General features: G+C 43.0%; 1 protein-coding gene across 3 annotated transcripts in view; it reads right to left on the bottom strand.

Moving 5' to 3' along the window:
- LOC120916530 (carnitine O-palmitoyltransferase 1, liver isoform-like) overlaps positions 1-24,920 on the bottom strand; it is a 149,094-nt gene that overhangs the window by 64,208 nt on the left and 59,966 nt on the right. For all 3 annotated transcript variants that reach the window (XM_040327555.1, XM_040327554.1, XM_040327556.1), the window contains exons 5-7: positions 21,262-21,363; positions 14,209-14,346; positions 13,960-14,037 (exon numbers count right to left, since the gene is read on the bottom strand). In XM_040327555.1, the coding sequence (XP_040183489.1) occupies positions 13,960-14,037; positions 14,209-14,346; positions 21,262-21,363 (318 nt within the window). The remainder of the gene's footprint in view (positions 1-13,959; positions 14,038-14,208; positions 14,347-21,261; positions 21,364-24,920) is intronic.

Raw genomic sequence — 24,920 nt, 5'->3', positions numbered from 1 at the left:
AGACAGGACGGATCGCAGCATGTGAGGGAGTGACGCTCTCCATGCACTCGCCGCACATTGCTCGCCATCGACATCCCACGGAGCCGCCGGGATTCCCCCCCCGCCGTGCTGCTCTGAGCGGGCTGTCAGCGCTGTATCATATGCCCTGTAGTACCGCGGCGTGCAGTCGGATCTTGGGCGGTAAGTCAGGAGACACCGTAAGCGGAGCAGGTTATGTATCGGGAGGATAGCGCCTACTGCCCACAACATCTCTGCTCAAATGCACACCCACACATGTAAGTATATGGAGCCGGCAGTACGCTGAGCTCCGGAGGAAGAGCCTGCACCCTCCCCCAGTGGATACAGACGCAAGGTACTTTCCTTTTTTTTTCTTTAAAAAGCGAGGGGGAAAAAAAATGTTTAAAAAACTATGTAACAGAAGATTTTTGGTAAGCAGCAACCTCGATGGACATAAGGCGTAGTGCTAAAGAGAGATACACTTGGCTGATTAGTAAAGCTCGGTAGAGCGTCCCTTACTTCTGTTTGGTATCTTACATCTTGCTTGTCCTCTTTCAGTTGGATAGGTCATGTCCTTTATGAGAGTGAAATTTGGTCATTGGTTGCTCTGAGAAAAAAGCCCTGTAAGATCTGACGGTACATAGGACTCCCTACAATACCTAATCAGGAGGACCCAATTATTGGGGGAGTGGGAACCTAAGGATAAACAGCTGCAAGTCAAGAGTGACCTCGATCGGAGGGGTAGAATATAATTTTACACAAATACACGATCTTAATAACCAGTTTTCAGCAGGGTTCACCCCTCCGTTTTCCTATCCGTACCTCCTCCCTTCTCTTACTGGGGAGTGTCCTTGGGAGTCCCACAGTCTGGACCCCCCACCCACCCCCTTAAAAGCCTCATTTCTACTCCCAGGTCTCAAAGACTATGCTTCTAGTAGACCCAGATAAATATACTTTTTGAAGTATATTGGGTGTTATCTTAAAATCACGGTCAAAACACCTGAAAAGGAGAGGAAAATTATTGGGGAAAAGAGGAAGGTAAAATAGAGGAGGAAAATAAAATTTCTGAAAATCGATCTGAAAATTCGATCAGGACCACAAATAGATAGGAATTCGGATCAAAACCAGAAAAGAAACTCAAACTTTAAAAAAAAAAAGGGGAAGAGTACAAAAATATATATTTCTCTTCTTTTTTTTTTTTTTTTTTGCCTAGACACTTTTCACCCCTCCCCGCCCTGCAGCCCACATACGTTATTACATCAATATTAAATCCTGATCTCCCTTTCTTTTTGGAAATAAAGGGCCAAGCTGGGGAAGAGAATTAGGAGGAAAGAATCTAACATGAGTAGAATGATAAGCAGATCAACAAAAGGGGGCCCCCCCACTACCCCAAAAAATATAACAGCTACAAGCTCAATAAGGCCCTTTGTGACCAGCAGCGAAAGCCCGCAGGCTCTCGGAGCTCAGGGGACAACTAAGCAACAACAAGGTAACAAAATGAAAAAGAATGAAAACAAGAAGCCCCAGAGGGAAATCTCCGGAGAAATCTCTCAGGAATCAAGGGAAGAGGTACCTATGGGTAGTGGACTGGAAAGCAGTAGGATAGACGCACAGTCCCCCTCAAAGGGTGAAATGGCAGAGATGTTGCTAAAGCTGGAAAACGCGATAAAGGGGGAAATACAGAACTTGCGGACAGATTTGGGCTACTTGCTCGTCAGAATAGAATCAGCAGAGGAGCAAATTGAGAAACAAGCCCAAGAATCAAACATACTAAAAAGTCAGATCGATCAGATCCAATCACAACAGAGGCATATCCTTTATAAATTAGAAGACCAGGAAAACAGAAATCGCAGACAAAATCTAAGGATAAAATTAATACCAGAGAAGAGGGGGGAGGATCTCAGGGTAATAATGCAGACAATATTTAACCCTGTATTAAAAAGAACAGCAGACAATCCCATCATGATTGAAAGGGTACATCGTGTGGGAAATTCGAAAAGAGCACCATCCGAGCTAACAAGAGATGTTATAATAAGGTTTCGATTCTATGAAGATAAAGAGGAAATTTGGAAAAAATTGAGGGGGCAACCCCCGATAGTATTCGAAGGGGTGGAAATCCGGATTTTTACCGATGTGGCCCCAGAAACTTTGGCGAGGAGATGGTTGTTAAAACCACTCCTAAAACAGTTGATCGATCTAAATATTAAATACAACTGGGGATTCCCAGCGTGTTTAATCGGGACTAGAGAAGGAAGAACAGCGATCTTGAGATTCCCCGAGGACTTAAGTGAATTTTGCGGGAAATTGGATATTCCGATCCCCGACTTGCCGGGATGGGTGTAGGGGGGGGAGGGGGTCTTCCTTTTTCGGGGATCCCCCCCCCCCTCTCCCTCTCTGTCCACCCGGTCCCGATTTGGGTTGCAACATGCCTCTCTGGAGCCCTCATTTGAGGACATACCCCCTTTTTGTTTTTGTTTTTCTCTGTTATTTGGGCACCGGGCGGATACAGGGAAGATGGCTATGACTAGTCCCCCACCCCTTCTTTTTAAAGGAGGGGGGGGGGGTGGAGAAAAATCCTAAACCTCACCCAGAGCAAACTGAACCAAGAAAGGGTAATTGGTTCAGAGGTCTTTAAAAGGCCAATTGGGAGGGAGGGAGGGGGGGAAGGGGGAGGGGGGGAGAGGGAGGGGAGGGGGAGGGAGGAAGGGGGGAAGATATCCTATCTCACCAAAACAAGTGGAAGAAACTGTAACCAACAACCAAGATGCCGGTAATTAAATGCCTATCTTATAATGTAAAAGGCCTCAATAGTCCATCAAAGAGACATAAGGTACTAAAGGAACTAAAGAGGTATAGGTCAGATATTGTCCTCCTGCAGGAAACCCATCTTACATTGGGATCAAACATAAAGCTATATTCCCCTGACTTCCCCATATGGTACTACGGCGACACCATTTCTAAAAGGGCCAGAGGGGTAGCAATTGGGATAGCTAAGGGGACCAGGTTTGTGTTAACAGACCGAATGACAGACCCAGAAGGGAGATTCCTCTTTTTAAGGGGAAAACTAGAGGAGGAGGAATATACTCTCGTAAACATATATGCACCGAATACCTCCCCGATGAAATACCTCCAGGGAATCCTGGGGAAATTAAAAGATTTTAGGAGGGGAAAGATAATATTGGGAGGAGACTTAAATTTCTGTATGGACACAAAGGCCGATAAAACACACCAAACATTAGAGACTCAAGAAAGGCAACTGAGAAGGGTAAAAGGTAGTCTACATAGAAGCCAATTAGTAGACACATGGAGGATCTTTAACCCAAGCAAACGAGACTATACATTTTATTCTCACGTACACGAAAGTTACTCCCGGATCGATCACATTTTCATTGAGCATAGAATGTTAGATGCGGTGGTCGAGACAAAAATAGAGACCATGACGATTTCCGACCATGCCCCAATCAGTATATCCATAAATATTACAGGCAATCAAAGGACCTACCCAAATTGGAGACTAAATGAGAAACTACTCATAGAAGAAAAAAGTTTAATGAGGGTTAAAAAAGAATTAGAGGAATATTTTAAGATAAACAAGACAGATGAAATCTCGGCAGCAACATTATGGGATGCCCATAAGGCGGTGATTAGAGGGGTGTTAATCTCCGAAGGGGCAAGGAGGAAAAAAGAAATGAACAGTAAGAAGGAAAAATTAGTAGATGAGATCTTCAATTTGGAACTAATACATAAGAAAAATGGTAAACAACGAGATATTTATATGGACTTAGTTAATAAGCGGAACGAACTTAAAGAACTTATTGATCGGGAAACAAGAAGGGAATTTAACTTGGTGGCAAGGGAGAGATATAGGTGGGGAAATAAAACAAGCAAACATCTAGCCCGGATGGTACAAAAAAAGAAATCAAGGAATTATATAGATAAAATTAAAGACGAAAAAGGAGAGGTCTTGCATACAACAAAAGATATTGCTGAAACATTTAGATTATATTATGAAAAATTATATTCAGTAGAACAAAAAAGCTGGCAAAAAGGGGAGAAAGACAAAAAAATCTCAGCATTTTTAGAAGAAGCAAGGTTATCAAAAGTCAGTCAAATAGACGCACAGGAGATGGACAGGCAAATAACGGAAAACGAAATTAGAGTAGCATTATCAAGCTCTGCCTCAGGTAAAAGTCCGGGGCCAGACGGCTTTACAGTAATGTATTACAAAAAATTTAAGGAGATACTTCTGCCAAGGCTATGTCAGTATTATAATGGGCTTGGAAAGGAGTACGAACTAAGTAAAGAGGCATCGGAGGCAACTATCACCGTTATCCCTAAGGAAGGGAAGGACATCGGAAACTGTTCAGGATACCGGCCGATATCTTTGCTCAATACAGACTTAGAACTGTTTGCAAAGGTATTGGCTGGGAGAGTTAAACAGGAAATGGCGAGATTGGTGTACCCGGATCAGACGGGTTTTGTCCAGGGAAGAGAGGGGAGAGACAATGGGGTTAGAACACTGTTAATCCTCCGGAAAATGAAGGCGGCGGGGTCCCCGGGTCTACTTCTGTCGATAGACGCAGAAAAAGCGTTTGACAGGGTAGACTGGGGACTCATGTTGCTCACCCTGAAGGAAATGGGGTTTGGACAGAGGATGATGGAGTGGATTGGCACTCTCTACAGGTCCCCCACGGCCAAAATAAAAATAAATGGAAGTCTCTCTCAAACCTTCTTAATGAGAAACGGTACGAGGCAAGGGTGCCCCCTATCGCCATTACTGTTCGTGCTCGCATTGGAACCCCTGCTGGCTAGGATCAGAAACTCTCAAAAAATAAAAGGGGTTAAAATAGGAGAGGAAGAACATAAACTCGCAGCTTTTGCAGACGACGTCCTCTTCTATTTAATGGAACCCAAAACATCAATCCCAAACCTCCTAAACCTCTGTAGCGAATACGGAGAAATCTCAAACTTTAAATTAAACATCACAAAAACGGAGATTATGAGTATAAACATAAGCAAGATAGAAGAACAACTCCTGAAAATGAAGTACAAATTTGCTTGGGTTAAAGAACTTAAATACCTAGGAATACTGCTAGCAAAATCTACTAGGGAGATGTATACGATAAATTTTATCCCTTTATTAAATGAAATTAAGACAGAAACAAAAAGGGTAGAAAACAGGGCAATATCATGGATAGGACGAATTAATTACTGCAAAATGGTCATTCTGCCAAAAATTTTATACAAGTTCCAGATGATCCCCATTGCCCTCCCCGGGACATTGTTCTCGGCCCTTAGAAAATTAATAATGAATTACATTTGGAGAAATAAGAAGCACAGGATAGCACTTCAGACCCTAAAACAACCAAAAAAAAAGGGTGGATTAGCGGTCCCCGATGTCAAAAGATACTATGAGGCGGTGATATTAACAAGAGTGGTGGAGTGGGCCAGGGCTAGCAAAGAAAAAAGGTGGGTTAGTGTAGAAAATAAATTGTCACAGGCAAGCTTAGATAAGATAATTTGGAACCCTCCACAATTTAGAACAATAGATAAAAACGCACACGAGATAACTAAAAATGCACTTAAAGTTTGGGACACGGTCTATAAAAAAATTGTGAAAGAATACAATTCACCCCTTATACCACTAAAGAATAACGATTATTTTGCACCAGGTAAAACACAAGTAGGGGGAAATTGGATTAAAATGGACACTATACAATTAAGGGATATAATGAAGGAAGGGCACATTTTAACACTACAGGAGTTGAAATTAAAAAACTCTTTCCTAGAAATTAATGAATGGAGATATCAGCAACTAAACCATTTTATCCAAGACCTTCCACACCCACTGAGGTCGGGAGATCAGTTATTGGAATTGGAAAAAATATGCTCTACAAAAAAGGCCAGAGGAACAATCTCGGGACTATATAAGATGTTACTGAAGACGGAAGAGCAGAACATACCCCCATTCATTAAAAAATGGGAAAGGGAACTAGGGACACATCAGGATAGGATCACAATAGAGAAAATGCTGACCCTGACACACTCCTCCGCGGTAGATAGCCGCACAGCAGAGATGTGTTTTAAATGCATAGCCGGATGGTATATGACACCAGACAAATTAAAAAAGTTTAAAGAGGGACAGACTGGAGAGTGCTGGAGGGGATGCGGTTTACCAGGAAATATGGCGCACCTGTGGTGGGGATGTCCTAAGATAAGGAGGTACTGGGAAAAAATATTGGCCTGCGTCGAAGAGATTACAAAGAAAAAGATAAAGATGGACCCTTGGGTTGTCCTGTTCCACGGGGGGGAAGAAGGCACTAAAAGCTATAAAAAATCACTAGTACCACACCTATTAAATGCTGCCAAAAGATTAATTCCAAGGGGCTGGCAAGAGGTGGAATGCCCATCGATCTGGGAATGGATCGATGCGGTTGAAGAAACGTATAAAATGGAGGAACTGCAGGAGGACATGGAGGGTAATAACATATTACAAAATATGAAATGGGAAAATTGGAGAACTTTTAAGAAATCGTGGAGTTACGCGGAAAAATTAAGAGAAGACACTTAAGGCCATTATAGAAAAATCAGCGAGAAGTAGAAGTATAAGGAGATTGTTTTGGTGAGATAGGGGGGGGGGGGGGGGGACGGGTAAGGGGAGGGGAAGTATTAAGGGAAAACTTTTGTATATGCCTAGCAAAAGAAGTTAAAAATGTACCCAAGAAAATAATACAATATATATATAATATAAAAAAAAAAAAAAAAAAAATAACACAAAAGTGGAAAACAAAACAAAAACAACCAGCATAAAAAATAGAGACACTAATGATGCAAAACCGAAATAGAGATGCAATGGGCTGGTACGCAGAACATGAGCATGTAAATGCACACTCTATGAGGTGGAGTCTGAAGTAAAAAAAAAGAAAAAAAAAAAAAAAAAAAAAAATAGAAGCTTCAGATGGAACACTGCAGGATAAATGAAAAAAAAACTTTAATTAATGCAAAAAAAACAAAACACATAGAAACGTTACAGCTGGCTGATGAGCCGAAATGAATAGAACCTGGATGTTTAATAGTCTGGGAATTGGCATCTGGCAACACTAAATACTAGGGAGAATACATTTCAGAGATCCCCTGAATCCACTGATGAGACAAAAATGTCACAAACTTAGAGCCAGAAATACCACTCTGGAAAAACAGCCACAGTAAAACCAACAGTATGGTAAGAGCAGAGATGCACTTGTTAAAAAAAAAAAAATTTGTATGTATGCAGATACAGTTGTGCTCATAAATTTACATACCTTGGTAGAATTTGATTTCTACTTGGACATTTTTCAGAGAATATGAATAACACAAGCTTTTCTTTTACTCATGATTAGTTTTTGGCTGAAGCCATTTATTATCAATCAGCTGTGTTTACTCTTTAAATCCTACTCACAACTGAAACTACGAAAATTACCATGATCAAAAGTATACATACCCTGGTGATTTTGTCCTGATAACATGCACACAAGTTGACACAAAGGGGTTTGAATGGCTAATAAGGCTGGGTTCACACTGGTACAACACGAGTTGTACTACTTTGGATCCGACTTTGCCCTGCGACTTGAAGTCCCACATGCATCCGACTTCAATGAACAGGGACCCAACTTCGATCCCTGACAATACCAAGCACTGTGTCCACACCAAATAAAATAAAAACGCCATGGGTTTCCCTCCCCAAGAGAATAGCAGGCCCTTTAGTCTGGTATGGATTTTAAGGGGAACCCCCTACGTCGAAAAAACTGCATGGGGTTCCCCCCAAAATCCATACCAGACCCTTATCCGAGGACGCAGCCCGGCCGGTCAGGAAAGGGGTGGGGGCGAGCGAGCGTGCCCCCCCTCCTGAACCGTACCAGGCCGCATGCCCTTAACATGGGGGGTGTTCAAGAAGGTAAAAGTACACAAACCACAGGATGGGCTATGGGTGTCCTAAAGTAGTACAGTGCCACGTCCTAAACTGTAATAGGAGAATTTGTTGTTGGAGGAAAAAGTGGACTTTCTAGGCACTAATCGTTGACACAGAATACATTTTATTGACGCAATCCCAAAAAGGGCTATTGAATCAACATTACAGTAAGCATTTGTAAAAATACATTAAAAAACAATTATCACAAAATATTTGTAATAACTTTACAGAAAAGTAATATCAAAACCAATTCTGGTCCAATGAAGACATCAACAGTTGTTGATGGCCAACGTATGTATTGGTAAATTTTCACATAAGCTCTACATGTTTCGCAGTTGAGTGCTTCTTCAGGAGCTATAGATTTTTCATCCACGGTAATGGATAGGGTTAAATATGGAGCCCGGTAGGAGGAACTGGTTGTGGTAAATAAGTGAAATATCCAGGTTTTACAGGCGGTCCTGATGGTAAAACAGCTGATGGATCAATCCAAAAGGCAAGCACCACAAAAGATAGAGGCTGGTCAAATTCTTTAAGTCAGTAAGGATATTGCAAGCATCAAGCAGCATATATAGGTAAGAGGGAAATGTATCCCATAAGGTTTGGGAAATAGATAGATTCCAAACATAGAAGGACCAGGAAGTGATCAGTGGGCTGCAATGTAAAGTGGCATCAGCCGCACCAACGACCACACCGTTCACATTAAGGAGAGGCCCTCCTACCAGGCTCCATATTTAACCCTATCCATTAACGTGGATGAAAAATCAATAGCTCCTGAAGAAGCACTCAACTGCGAAACATGTAGAGATTATATGAAAATTTACCAATACACACGTTAGCCATCAACAACTGTTGATGTCTTCATTGGACCAGTATTGGTTTTGATATTACTGTTCTGTAAAGTTATTACAAATATTTTATGATAATTATTGTTTTTTTAATGCATTTTTACAAATGCTTACTGTAATGTTGATTCAATAGCCCTTTTTGGGATTGCGTCAATAAAATGTATTCTGTGTCAACGATTAGTGCCTAGAAAGTCCACTTTTTCCTCCAACAACAAATTCTCCGATAACATGGGGGGTGGGTGCTTTGGGGCAGGGGGGTCCATGCGCCCCCCACCCCAAAGCACCTTGTCCCCATGTTGATGATGATAAGGGCCTCTTCCCAACAGCCCTGACCGCTGGTTGTCAGGGTCTGCGGGCGGGGGGCTTTTTGGAATCTGGGAGCCACCTTTAATAAGGGGGCCCCCAGATCCTGGCCCCCACCCTATGTTAATGAGTATGGGGTACATCATACCACTACCCATTCACCTGGAGAAAAAAACGTGTCAAAAATAAAAGTACACTACACAGGTTTTAAGTAATTTATTAGGCAGCACCGGGGGTCTCTTCCGATTTCTTATCCTCTCTCCGGCTCTTCTCCTCTCTCTCTCTCTTCTCCAGCTGTCCGTTGTCTTCTGCCGGGCCCCTCCGCTATCTTCTGCTCTTTTGATAACGAAATAGACTGGGCAAAAGCTGTCTTCTTCCCTCTCTTTCACAATGGGACTGTGCAGTGGGGCTGTACAGTGATCTTCCATGATACCGTGATGCCAGACCAGTTCCGTGCACAACATTTAAAAATTTTTGAGAGGTCTCATAATTCCTCTATTGATGGACTAAAAGGAAGGTTCTTTTTTGCCTTAATACCCAACTGCAGAGGTGAATATGACAAAATCCTGCTGCGGAAGGACAGGGAATGGATTTTCCAGTTATGAGCCATGATCCCGCAGGGGTTAAACACTGAACTAAGCTTAAAAAAGTGTTTCTTAAACACCAATTCCGCTGATTGGAATTTATACTGTAAATATACTAATTTCATTACAGATCTACAGTCGATATAAAAAGTCCACACACACACGCACGTTAAAATATCAGGTTTCTGTGCTGTAAAAAATTAGACAAAGATAAAACATTTCAGAACTTTTTCCACCTTTAACGTGACCTATAAACTGAACAACTCAATTGAAAAAAAAAAATGTAATCTTTTAGGGAGGGGAAGTAAAAATAAAACAAATAAAATAATGTGGTTGCATAAGTGTTACCGTGTTTCTCCGAAAATAAGACCGGGTCTTATATTAATTTTTTCTACAAAAAACACACTAGGGCTTATTTTCGGGGTAGGGCTTATTTAATTACGGCATTAAAGTGGTTGTAACCCTAAAAAACAAAACAAACAGTTCCTTTTAAAGCATGATAGATAGCACAGTGCATGTGCTGCATCATTTACCCCTCTCCATGTTCTAAAAAGCAATGAATAAATCAATCAATAAGAAATTATACCGTTCCTGTGTCACCCCCACCCCTTCCCCCTCCCACTGTCAGGTAAGAAGTCAGTTTAAATATAAAAAAAAAACATCTTGCTTAAAGTCCTTATCAAATACCTTTTACAGCTCCCCTGGGCATTCACGTGTGATCTGCTCTTCTTCTCCGAGATCCCCGCTGACGTCAGCCCCCTCCGTGTACTGCAGAGGGAGGGGCCGCATACATCAGTGGGGGGAGAGGAAGAGAGAGAAGAGCCGAGATCCCGCTGATGTCAGCCCGCTCCATACACTGAAGATGAAGGGGCTGCAGACATCAGTGCGGGGGAGAGGATAAGAGAGAAGACCCGAGATCCAGGCAACGTTAGCAGGGAGGAGAGGATGAAAGCCGAGATCCCGCTGACGTCAGCCCGCTCGTACACTGAATAGAAAGGGGCTGCAGACATCAGCCAGGACAATAAAAGAGGACCTCCAGTGGCTGTAAAACATATTATTAAACCGTAATAAACAGAGACACTGCACCAGTATACAGTAATGGATTACAGGTTTTTTTTGTGAACTTTGATAGGGCTTATTTTCGGGGTAGGGCTTATATTGCAGCCCACCCTGATAATTGCACTAGGTCTAACTTTCGGGGTAGGGCTTAATTTCGGGGAAACACGGTATTACTGGGGATGTAGCCGTGTTCAGAATTAAGCAATCACATTCAAACTCATGTTACATAGGAGTCGGTACACACCCGCCATCATTTAAACTGCCTCTGATTAACCCCAAATAAAGTTCAGCTGTTCTCTTAGGTCTTTCCTGACCTTGTCTTAGTCGCATCCTACAGCAAAAGTCATGGTCCACAGAGAGCTTTCAAAGCATAAGAGGGATCTCATTTTTAAAAAAGGTATAAAAGTCAGGAGAAGGGTACAAAAGAGTTTGCAAGACATTAGATATACCATGGAAGACGGTCATCATCAAAATGGAGAAAATATGGCACAACAGTGACATTAACAAGAACTGGACGTTCCTCCAAAAATGATGAAGACAAGAAAACTGATCAGGGAGGCTGCCAAAAGGCCTACAGCAACATTAAAGGAGCTGCAGGAATATCTGGCAAGTACTGGCTGTGTGGTACATGTGGCAACAATCTCCTGTATTCTTCATATGTCTGGGCTATGGGGTAGAGTGGCAAGACGAAAGCATTTTCTTAAGAAAAACATCCAAGCCCAGCTAAATTTTTCAAAAACACATCTGAAGTCTCCCAAAAGAATGTGGGAAAATGTGTTACGGCCCGATGAAATCAAGGTTGAACTTTGTGGTCATAATTTCAAAAGATATATGACGCAAAAACAACATTGCTCATCACCAAAAGAACACCATACCCACCGTGAAGCATGGTGGTGGCAGCATTATGCTTTGGGGCTGTTTATCTTTAGCTGGAACAGAGGCATTAGTGAAGGTAGAGGGAATTATGAACAGTTCCAAATGCCAGTCAATATTGGCACAAAACCTCAGGCTTCTGCTAGAAAGCTGAACATGAAGAGGGACTTCATCTTTCAGCATAAAAAGACTGAAATGACCCAAAGCATACACCCAAATCAACAAATGAATTGCTTCAACGAAGAGGAAAGTTTTGAAATGGCCCAGACCTGAATCCGACTGAAAATCTGTGGTGGGTGATCTGAAGAGGGCTGGACACAGGAGATGCCCTCGCAAACTGACAGATTTGGAGTGTTTTTGCAAAGAAGAGTGGGCAAATATTGCCAAGTCATAGCCAAAAAGACAGAGTGCTGTAATAAAATCAAAAAGGTGCTTCAACAAAATATTAGTTTAAGGGTGTGCACACTTATGCAACCAAATTATTTTAGTCTAGTATGAATGCTGTAGATCAGGGATGTCAAACTCAATTTGCATACCCTCCTCTTACATTGGATGTCAAGAGCCACCCATCCATCAGAAGTTGAGTTCCCCACTCTCCCTTATATCACAGTGCACACTCTCCCCTCCTTTCCTTATGCTGCTGCTGGGAAGAAGCTGGATGCATTGATTAAAAGCAGAAAGTAAGGGTCTGGAGGACCAGGAGAGCTGGAGCTCTCCCTAAAGATGCAGGAGAGGTGCAAGGGCCACATGAATTGGCCTGGAGAGCCGGATTCGGCCCACGGGCCTTGTGTTTGACACCTGTGCTGTAGATGAATTACTTAACAGGTCAGAATGTGCATTAGTGATACCAGTATTATCATCATCATCATCATCATCATCATCATCATCACATTTTAAATGCAATAACACTTTTTCAAACAAATTTGATTTAACATTTTTAACATTTAACATTTTTGATACTATAGTTCTAAGGCAGTGGCCCTTTAAAAGTGCAAAATCTTAAAGGGGAGTAGCATTCCCTTTATAAGCATGCCAAGAAGCCCACTGCATTGTTCTCACGAAGCTTACGGAGTTGAGCAAAATGCATTCACATCTCAGTGTCCTACAGCCCTGCCACACACAGGCAGATCTTTCCCCCACCTCACGCCGCATAGCACGGAACTGGTCTGGCATCACGGTATCACGGAAGATCACTATACAGCCCCACTGCACAGTCCCAGTGTGGAAGAGCTCTAAGCAATACACACCTGGATGAGGTTCATTCCAACGTTGTTATCGAACATAAGGCAGATTACTTGGGAGACCCTGTGAGCCTTTTGGTGGTTACATTTCATGGTCACGCACAGAATATTGGAGCAGGCTGCGTGACGGGTGAGAATCTTTCTATGGGACGGTCAGTCCAGCTTAATATATTTACACGGTGTCTTGATTATACAGACTCTCACACCAATATATTGCTGCAACTTCACACATTAGAGACAATCCATCTCCACCTGTATGGTCCTTCATTGATATTCTCCATGTCTGTACCATTTCCATCTGGGATCTATCTGCATACATCCAAATGAATGATTTTTGGAAAAGTACATCTCAGCTCAAACCATATTGTTGGTTTACTGTGGCGGTTCGTATGGTGGTATCTCTGGCTCCGAGTTTGTGACATTTTTGTCTCATAAGTTGATTCAGGGGATCCCTGAACTTCATGCTCCCCAGAATTTAGTGTCACCAGATGCCAATTTCCAGACTGTAAAACATTTAGTCACCCCGGTTAATGTGAGAAGTGAAGATTTGTGTGCCCAGGTTGTTTTTATTTATATTGCGACAACGTTGCCATAATGTTTTTATATTTCTGGTTTAAAGGTTCTGTTCATTTTGGCTCATCAGCCAGCTGTAACGTTTCTATGTGCTTTTTTTTGCATCAATTAAAGTTTTTGTTGTACCCATACCGCAGTGTGTTCCATCTGAAGCTTCTACTCAAACCCTTGGTTTATCTTTGCATGCCTCTTAAGGCTTCGGGAACCCCAGCTATATCCTAGCGGAGCCGGTAGTGTACCCATTACACTCTCAGTCAGTGTGAATCTCACCGCAGTTTAGTTTTTTGGAAAGCTGCCATCTTAGCCTCAGTTTGATCTGCAGTTGCCATGGTGCCCTACATGTGATGAATTATGACACCAGCCATTTGATGGCTTGACAGTTTTGTTGAGTGCACAAGCTACTGTGACAGTCATCAATTACCGAATGCCTTGAATTTAAGAAACGGGTTAATCAATGGGTTTAACTCTGCTTTAAAAAAACTCTGTAAATAAAAACACTTATTTTGAGGTTTTAGTTTATTGACTTTCATACTTACCATTGCATAATAGTTGCTGTTAACCATAATTGGGCTTCTTCCACGCAAGTAAATATATTCTTCCCACCAATCACTAACCTGGGAAAAAATAAATACAAAAAAAACCCTCTTTAGAACTCACACTATTTATGCAAAATTAAAGCAAGACAAGTATGTAATTTAGAAATGCACTAAGAAAAACAGTTATCTTAGAAAATAAACGGCAGTGTACTTTTAGCCATTTTTTAATCTAAAGATTAGTGTTCTTACATAGTTCGATGCCCACCAGGATTTCAGTTTCAGGTACCACTGCAGCTTGGGGGCCAGCTTCAGTTCAAAATCCTTGGCCAGTGCCGTCATACGCTTGAATTCCTCATCATTCATCAGAGGTCTCACAGATTCCAAATACTTAATAAAATAACAAGTTATAGGATATAAGGTTTTGCCATCAGGATTCACGAGTAAAAATAAAACAAAAGCACAAAAAAAAAAAAACAAAAAAAAAAAAACACATGCACATTTTAATTATCTTTCTAAATAAGTTGTGTCAGTAAAATATATAACAATTATCTCTGGAGTTTGCTCAGCGAATACTGTAGTCAAGGTTGATTTTCATTTAGGAGATTCTTCATATTCAACCTCCAATGTTGGCAGCGCAACTGGCAGCAAATTAATAAACATACATGTAAATAACAGCGCAAAAAGAAGTCCTAAAAAGGCAATGATAGCTACAATCAGATAGAGAAGTTATAGTGGATGTAAACCCACTCTCATCCTGCCATAGTGCTGATCTATAAGGATATAGATGCCTCCTGCATGTATCCTCACCTGTCAAATGTTTCCCCTCTGTCTGTTATAAGAACTGAAAAACTGCAGATTCTGTGGGTGGATCTGTTGTCTGAAGCTGTGTGGGTGGAGTCGTGATGTCAGTAGACTCCCCGCCCTCCTCTACACTCCCCTTACACTGAATTATGCTATGATCACTAACATCCAGTCAAAATCCAGAAAAGTAACCACATGACTTCAGAAAAGGAGGGTGGGAATTAAAAAATAATGCCCGTCTCCAAGCTAGTGCATGAGATATGTAAATAACCTGTCATTCACAGCAAGGGGGCGGAACGGACTAAGGTTTTTCTCTGCAAGTCCGTTTTATTTCACTGAACAATAAAAGAGGATTGCTCAGAGCTGGATTAACTCTGTGTGGCAAGACTGGGCACAAATTATAGGAAATCTTATACTGTACATTGTGACATCAAAAAAAATAAAATTTGGGTTTACATCCACTTTAAGTTCAGTCCAAACCCAAAAAAAGAAACAAACGCGCATGGTGCTAGTAATTAAAGTGGCACATGCCGGAAATGTAACACTCCCATTGGTTGTGCTCTCAACCAAACTGTCAAATCATCAAATGGCTGGTGTCATAACTGATCACGTGCATAAATCAAGGCAGTTGTAGAATAAAAAAGGAACAAAGATGGCAGCTTCCTTGGCCGAAAACGATTTGTTGAAAGTGCAAGTAAACCGAACGCGGTGATCTTCCACCTCTGTGTTGAAAAACAAAATGTGCTCATAAATAATCCTCCACTGGGGAATGGATGGCAGTTCATCTTATACTTAGACCCCTGTTTCACCAGTGGGTCAAAGTAAAGAGTCCCCTAAAGGGGGTAAAATCAGGTGAATGCTTCCTCCGCTCTGCTCTTTACTCTCTAACAGCTCCCGTCAGTGATAAAAGGCACTCAGCCGTGCCAGCATAATAAACAGATAAACTCTCAGTGGGCTTCAGCATAGATGGTGGTGACCACAGGATGATAGCTGAGCTGAAGCACGTTGGGTGATATCCAATTATTCCGCCGGCATGGCGTGCCTTTTATCACTGACAGGAGGTGTTGAAGAATAAAAAGCAGAGCAGAAGCATTAATCTGATTTTACCCCCATTAGGGGACTGCTTACCTTGGACCCACTAGTGCGGGCATCACTAAATGGCGGACCGCGGGCCAAATGCGGACCGCCTCACTCTCTTATGCGGCCCGCCGCGGTACCGCCATTTAGCAGCCTTTTCTTTCCCCTGCCGTCTCTGTAATCCTCACACAGAGCCGACAGGAGGAGGCGGGACAGTTCTGGATGCAGGGCGGAGTTGCCGGAGGTAAACAAGCAGGTGATTGGCTGCTAGGATGAAGGGCAGTCTTAGCAACCAATCATCATCTTACAACACCCGCCCTCCATCGGAGCTATGCCGTGCCTCCCTCCGATCTTCGGTCTATGCAAGGTGAGTGAGGGGGCAAAGTTGCAGTGGCTCTGTAGTTCCCTCACTGCGGGGGGGCCCTCAGGAGACCGGGATATCGCTCCATTGTTGCTGGCTGCAGTTATGAGCAGAGAGCGTCTACTCTCTGTCACACTGCCAAGACCTCGCACTGACAGCCCACCCCCCTCCTCCTCCGGACACTCAGACAGGAGAGGAGATAGAGAGAGCAGGAGCTTCTCCTCCTGTGTGCACCAGCAGCCCCGCCCACATCCAATCCCTGGCAGCTCCGTGCCTTGCAAAGGGAAAGTTCAGCAGCCTGCAGCTAGATAGATAGTGGATGAAAGATTGCAACCCTCCACAATAGGGGATCCACAGCTCTCCAGGACAGCCTTTCTTCCTTCCTTCAAACCTCTCAGTGATTGAAAAGAAAGCAGCTCACAGGTGGGTCAGTCATGAAGAGAGAGTCTGTTGTCACCTCCAGTGCCCCTCTACCAACACAGCAGCCTGCTGGGATTTCCCTGGTATGGTGCACTACAAGCCCCAGCATGCTCTGTCAGCCTATGTGTATGTATAGCACAGGTGAGTAGGCCTGCTTGCTGACCACAGTGGCAGAACTCCACTGCCCAAGTCAATGGCAGCTGGTGCTCAAATAAACTGAAAAAACCCCCCCCCCATCAATTGCAGCCTCACTGTACCATCAAACGCAGCCAATGTGCCCCATCAAACGCTCCCACTGTGCCCCATCAAACGCTCCCACTGTGCCCCATCAAACGCTCCCACTGTGCCCCATCAAACGCTCCCACTGTGCCCCATCAAACGCTCCCACTGTGCCCCATCAAACGCTCCCACTGTGCCCCATCAAACGCTCCCACTGTGCCCCCCCTACCGCTGTCTGCCCGGCACTTACCCTGTCTCAGTAGGGCGGGCGGGTGGGCACAATGCCCCCCCGCCATTTAGCAGCCTTTTCTTCCCCCTGCCGTCTCTGTAATCCTCACACAGAGCCGACAGCAGGAGGCGGGACAGTTCTGGATGGAGGGGGGCAGCAGTGGTTTCCTCCATGCTACCTTATATTTATTCTCTTTTCTAACACAGCTGGGGGAACTGCGAGTGCCAAGAATAGGGGGTGTCGGCGGCGGCCATTGATAGATTCATGCATTGCATGAATCTATCTATTGGTGATAGAGGGGGGTGGTTGGAGAGAGGGGACAGCGACCGGGCGCACCACCACTGACCCAAGCCTCCATCTATGATGGAGGCTTTCTCTTATCTCGCCAGCCTCTGAGCACACCAATGTAAGGGAGAGCTCCGTGGACTGTAATGTAAAGGGGGATTCTGATATAAGTGAGGGCTTTGGTGAGTAGAGACCCCCTTATATCGGTTCCCAGAGCACCCCTTACATCAGAGTTCCCCTTTATATTACAATCCACAGAACTCCCCCTTAGGGCCCTTTCACATGGGACAAAACGGACACCATGATCATTGGAAAGGGCCCCGGGACCAGAGATCAGGGGGGCCTTTATGGTTCCCTGCACCGGGGCCCAGATGGTTCTAGTTATGCCTCTGAGTTACAGGGAGGTGAGGACACTGGTCTGGAAAGCGGAAAAAGATAACTCGCTGAGGACATTAAAGTGGAGTTGTTGAGGGCTGTCATGTGGTGGGCTGAGGACATTAGGGTGGGGGGGAGGGAGGCTGAGCGGACTGTGATGTATGGGGGGAGATGTGGATATTACAGGGTGGGAGATGTGGACATGACAGGGGGGAGGCTGAGGACTGTGATGTGGGGGCAATGAGGACAGTAATGTGAAGGGGGCTGAAGATAGTAATGAGGGGGGATAATGTAAATTGGGGCAAAGGACAGTACTGGCGGGGGGGGTTAGTGTCAAGGAAGTCTGAGAACATTACTGTGGAGGGGGGAGATATAAAGGAGGACCTGAGGACACTCCTCAAGAGGGCTCTGATGTGCACTGGGGACTGAGGATGCTGATGTAAGAATGGGTTCAGATCTGTACATGTGCATGAGGTGCACATGTCGTGGGTAGGTCAGCCCTTTTTAAAGGGCTGCACTGCCCGCAAAAAAACTGGAGAAAGACGTCCTTGACGTCTTTTCCAAAATAGTGCGGCAGCAACATGCGGTTTGGCACATGCGAAAAGGCGCAACGGGTAATGACATGATGTTCGGACCCCTGCTGGAAGAAAATTTTGCTGACCGGACCTCAGTGAATTTTAATTCATTACCCCTGCACTAGTGAAACAGGGGTCCAAGTATAAGGTGAGCTGCCATCCATTCACCAGTGGAGGATTATTTAGAAGCACATTTTATTCTTCAACACAGAGGTGGAAGATCACAGCATTTTTTTTTACTTACTTGCACGATGAACTGTTGAGTCACAAGAATGTTTTTTTTTGGTTTTGATTTTTTTTTTTTTTTTACTGCTCTGATTGTAGCAATCATTGCCTTTTAGGACGTCTTGTTGCACGCTTATTTACATGTATCCACTTAAAGTGGAGTTCCACCCATTTTTGTGTTTATTAAAAGTTAGCAGCTACAAAAAGTGTAGCTGCTGACTTTTAATAAATACACACACTTACCTGTCCAACGGTCGAGTGATGCACCCTCCCTTACTCTCCGCAATGTCGATATCACTACTGTGGGCATCGTTCCTCCAACTAGTAGAGGTGGAGCCTGGCGGTGGAACCTTGTTCGCTACAAGTGAGACCTGTTTTGGATTATGTATCTAGGCTTATTACTTTTAAATAAAAGAGTTTAATAGCTGGGGTGGTGAGGTTCTGGTCATTTAATACTGAGAGTACTGCACCATTGGAGGCAATTTTGTCTTTCATGTCATTTTAAATCACTGGAGACTAATGTGGAGCCAACTCTGAAGCAGCTACATTGGGAGGATGCTGCATTGGGTGCAGAGTGAGCTATACCCTCACATAGCCTACCAGTAACTAGTGAGGACCAGTGTGGAGTCATCCTTAAGGCCCCTTTCACACTGGGGCGTTATTCAAGCGTTATTCGAGCAAAGCCTCATCTGCAATCCCAATGTGCTGGTAAAGCACCGCTAAGACCCTAACGTTTTAGGGCGTTTTTGCAGTGCCTCAGTGTGAAAGGGTAAGGCGTTTTTACAGCACTTTCAATTCATTTCAATGGAGAGGGGCGTTTTTGGAGCGTTTTTTTCAGCGCCCAAAAGCTGCTCCAAAGATGCTGCTTGCAGGACTCAGTGTGAAAGGGTCCATTGACATGCATGGAGAGCGTTTTATGAGCGTTTTAATAGCGCTATCTTTAACGCTAAAACGCTGTAAAAACGCTTCAGTGTGAAAGGGGTCTAAAAGGAAAATTGCACAGTGTGCAAGGCGTATTTGACCCCTTGCAGGGTCTTATAAGGAGGTGAGCGTGCATTGCACTCGGTGGGAGCACCTTAACAAGTGGTGTGGAGTCACAGTGAAGCACAATCGCAAACTTTACCCACGATTTTTTCACATTGATAAGATTACTTTTATGTCACTTTTGGACTTTCATTAAATTTGATGCACTGTTTAAATGCGATTGTCATATTTAAATTCATTAAGCAGCACTGTTACATTTAGTTTGGCTGGGTGTGCACTGCACATGCGCGAGTGGCGCTGCGTGTCCTGAGCGGCCGTGCAATCTTCTGGGACCAGAAATGTGTCACAGAAGATTGCTGGAGGGAGGGGGAGAGGAGTCGTTGTTTAGGTGGCGTTTGAGATTAGAAAGGTTATTTCACCTTTTAGGGCTATGTTAGCAAAATAACTGATGGGTGTTGTGTGTTGATGTGCGGTTATATTATTTTGGCCAATGGCATGAACGAACGTCCAAAGCTTGACGTGCTTGAACAAGTTTGCAAAATGTGGCATTATGTGCATTTTTATTAAGCTACTTTTCCTCTTCTGAAGAAAATGCATCCAGGAGAGGAAAATTACTATATGCCCGTAAGTGGGTGCAAATACCTATATTATACAGGTATCTGCACCCCCCCTCCCCCCTGAAAGGTGCCAAATGCGACACAGGAGCGGGGGAGGGTTCCCGAAAACCGGAGGCTCCATTTTTGTGTGGACCTTCGCTTTAACCACTTCAAAACCGCACGCTGTCATATGACGTCCAAAAAGGGGATCTCTTAGCCTGGGTGGACGTCATATGACGTCCTGTACTTTGTGCGGTGATATCTGAATGATGCCTGCACCTAGAGGATGTCGAGAACATGCGATCTCTGTTTGGTTTAAACTGAAATTTAATCATTTGATGACCACTAATATCCACGTAATTGATTGGACCATTGATTTTAAATGCTTTTCTATGTATTTAATAAAATCATTTTGTAATTTTCATGGACACAAGACAAGTTCTTTCTCATCGTTACCATAACATCAATTGCATCGTAATATATCCCTCTTTTCTCCCCTTCCATAATTCCAAAATTTTTGTTTGGGATTAGGTGCCTATATTAATGGGTGTTTTTCTGAATAATTGGACTTCTTTAACGAACTTAATAAACGTTTATATGTTTTCATAGGTGATACTACTGAATGCGTTTTTTGCAAGCTGAAGTTCAGCTTTAAGTAGTTGGTGTTTGGCTGAACTTCCACTTTAAGAACAGCTTGTAATTTTTTTTTACACTTCAATGGGTCATTGCATAAAGGCAACTTGCACGAGACTTGGTAATTACTGGCATTCATAAAGCGATACACACCAAGTTAACAACCAGTGCCCTATAGCCTTGAGAGGACGGGATGTGCCTCGTAAAATCGCCATGCATGAAAGGCGAGCAGAGAACCTTCCAAACTCTGAGGCAGAGCTGGAATTGTTTAGCATGAAGGTAGAGGCTTCAATGATGGCCATGGCAGAGGAAAGTTCCAACTGACAAGACATGCCACTAAAATGTTTGAGACAAGCAGGGAGCTGGTGTATTCTTTGGCATTCAACTAGTGAATTACTTTTTAGCAGTACTTTAGGACACTATACAGTCATTCATTCCCCACTGACATTCTAAAAAAGTTAATGTCCTAACAAGAAGAAAAAAAAAAAAAAAAAGGTATGCATCTAGTAAGGAGATACCAACCCTTTGCATTGTATCCCCAACTGTTGGTACAGGAAGGCGAGGGAGTGATGCTTGATAGCTGTACAACATGGGCTTACGACCAGAGAATATCTTCACCAAAGTCTAAATGGATAAAAAGGGAACAAATAAACAAAGTAATAAAATAGCCTTCACACACACAACATTGCTTAGAAAGGAGTTTTTCATAAAAGGAAGAGTAAGATCCTCCACCTGTGGGTGAGTGCTTCACATAGGAGGGTCATCCTAAGCCACCCAAGACAATCAGCAGTTAGGTGGCTTTGCAAAAGCAGCTTCAGGGCTACTGGAGCAACCTGACCTGCTCAGTTTAAAACTGGAGCAAAATAATCTTATAAAGTGCAATTGTAAACACCAAGGGGTAGATTCACGTAGAATGGCGTATCTTTGTGCGGGGCGTAACGTATCCTATTTACGTTACGCCTCCGCAACATTTACAGGCAAGTGCTGTATTCTCAAAAGAAAGTTGCGGCGGCGTAGCGTAAATAGGCCGGCGTAAGCCTGCCTAATTCAAATTGTGAAGAGGTGGGCGTGTGTTATGTAAATTAACCATGACCCGACGTGATTGACGTTTTACACGAACGGCGCATGCGCCGTCTATGGAATTTACCAGTGTGCATTGCTCCAAAGTACGCCGCAAGGACGTATTGGTTTCGACATGAACGTAAATGACGTCCAGCCCCATTCACGGACGACTTACACAAACAACGTAAATGTTTCAAAATTCGACGCGGGAACAACGTCCATACTTGACATTGGTACGCCGCATGTACGCCACCATATAGCAGGGGTAACTTTACGCCGGGAAAAGTCTAACGTAAACGGCGTAACTGTACTGCGTCGGCCGGGCGTACGTTCGTGAATTCGCGTATCTAGCCGATTTACATATTCTAGGCGTAAATCAGCGTACACGCCCCTAGCGCCCCGCGTAAATATGCAGTTAAGATCCGACGGCGTAAGAGACTTACGCCGGTCGGATCTAATAGAAATCAATGCGTAACTGATTCTATGAATCAGGGTGCATAGATACGACGGCTTAGACTCAGAGATACGACGGAAGATCTGGAGATACGCCATTGTATCTCCTTTGTGAATCTGGGCCTAAATGAAAGTTTCATCAAGAAAAATCCATAAATAAATCATGCTTCAACTTCGATTCTGTGCACCTTCACCAATGAATAAAGCTTTATATATGTCAACCAGTGGAAAGTGAGTGAAATGCCTACTCACCAAACCAACATGACCTCTTTAAAAATCAGGTCAGTTTGTGCAGTAATAAATTAATCTTTTACTGTCTTGCTGCTCTATTGATATGGCTGGGAACCTCATATATATCTCCACCAGAGTAGCCCATTAAAAGACAGATAAACACCGTTGCTTACCATTGCACTTTATAAGATTTTGCACTGACTACTACTATGCACTTTATTACTGTAATTCTAATGAATCATGTGATGTATTTGGTCGAATTAGCATTTAACACTTTACATCGATTTAGCACAGTTAATTCGAATATTAGCGACCCCCTATACTTCACATATTTCACTAGTCAGAATTAGCACATTGCACTTTTCTGGGGAGCAGCTTTCTCTTTATATTATACATTTGAACTACCGGTTTATCTCATAACAAAGTTCTTTTTGTGTTAAAACTGGAGCTGCTGTTCTGAAAATGGAATATAGCACGATATACAAGTTGGAGTGATGTGAAGTATAATAAAATAAAAAAAGTGGTAGATTTTAGACAAGACTTTATTCTCTGATCATCTACCAATCCTTCCAGTTATTTTTTTTATTCTATATCCACATACCTCCAAATCTGCGTACTAGGTTTTACATCCTTTACTTCTATCTGCATGAAACCAAACACTGCGATGTATACTCTATGCCAGTGGGGGCCGTCCATAAGGGGCACCACCCCCCTAATCTACATGCAGGGCGGCAGATGCATGGATTTCAATATTTTTTTTTTTTAAAGCACATGATTAGAGCCCGAGGCTCCAATTGGCTTAAAAAAGGAGTGGGCTCAGGGGAGCAGAGCACTGTGCCCTAAGCCCACCCAGTTGCGCAACAATAGCTAATATTCACTATTGTCTTCCTGATTCTCATCCCAGCCAATCAGGAAGTCGGTCCTGAGACCCGATTGGCCAGGGATTCTTAGGACTCCCGGGCAATCAGGTCTCAGGACCCACTTCCTATTTGGGCAGGAGGAGAAGCAACGACCCCAGCTCTTCTCTTGGCAAGCTGGAGCGAGGAGCATCAGCCCTACCCCAGATCCTCGTCATCTGCCTAAGGTAAGGAGGCCTCCGATCACTGCTTTCCCATCTATCTCCTGGACGGGAAGGCAGACGTTTAGGAACACTCCTGAGTAAATGTTTAGAAATTTCGGTGTTAGCCCTGCAGCTACTGATGCATGCTAGGTATGGATTCGAGTGCGGAAACAAATGTTTTCTCATTGTGCTTTGGGACACAGGCCAGACCCACAGGACACCGGAATTTTGTTGAAAAAACCTGGACAGTCTAGCAAAATCCAGGATATTGGGAGGTGTGATAATGCTGGTGTCATAAGGTAACAAGTGGATTTTACTTCGGACTATACGAATGAGGCACATCAGAGAGAGAAAGCAGGAAGTTTGGATCACATAACATGTCATAATAATAGGACCTGTGTGGAACTTGGTGGGATCAAAAATCCAATAATATTGAACTGTCCTCTGCCCACAGCACCCCTGAAAGACTTATACTCACAAGTCAGAAGAAAGAATTGGGTCCCCTAACTGGACTTTTAAGGCACCAAAATTATTATGATTCACAAAGTGACCAAAATATGTGATAGAAAAAAGATTATATTTTGTAACATTTATTTAGAATATAAAGAGAATTCAATAAAGACATAGACATGATCTGGGGTAGACATAAATCGTTGAACAGACAAGTACAAATATACAAAGTTGCACTATATAATGTGATTCTTCAAATTATCCCGACGTTTCTGAGAGATGTCTCTCTTTCTTCAGGGGTATAGCGAAGGATCGACCGTTAATCTATAACATGTATGATACATAGTCAATATAGACAGTACGATACTTATTTACAAAAACAGTAAAGTAAAAAATATGATAAATGATTTTTCAATACTCACAGCTGAAAAAGCTGGAAAAGTCATTTCGATCATGTGATTAAAAGCACGAGTTGCATTCTGGTCTAGAATCACTGGTGTAAACAATTAACCAGGGGATTGGTAATTAGATCCTCTGGTGTGTAGCCTGGATCTCCCACAAATAAGAGTGCTGCTGGAGCCAAGTCTATCTGGGCCCTGTAAGAGTAGTATACAGTGGTATAATATAGATCCTAGATTAAGGATTTATCTGACTTGAGTTGAAAAGTATAACAAATGTTTTACCAGATTATTCTTAATTGGTGAGATAGTTTATTTAGATTGGAATATATTCCTTTAAAATAATGTACTTGGTTGTTTTATAATCTCACAGGCAAAATAAATACAAATATATAGATGCCAGCAAAATTGGCTATATGTGCTTATCAAAAATAATTTAATTGTGATCAATAAGAAAAGTCATATTATGCTCTTAGATGTAATGTTTAGACATTGCCACTAGGTGGCACATGTCAACAAGCCATTCC

The sequence above is a fragment of the Rana temporaria genome, chromosome 10 (assembly GCF_905171775.1).
Source record: "Rana temporaria chromosome 10, aRanTem1.1, whole genome shotgun sequence".
NCBI lineage: Eukaryota > Metazoa > Chordata > Amphibia > Anura > Ranidae > Rana > Rana temporaria.
The sequence above is the reverse complement of the archived record's forward strand: the minus strand, read 5'-3'. Positions and strand labels throughout refer to the sequence as shown.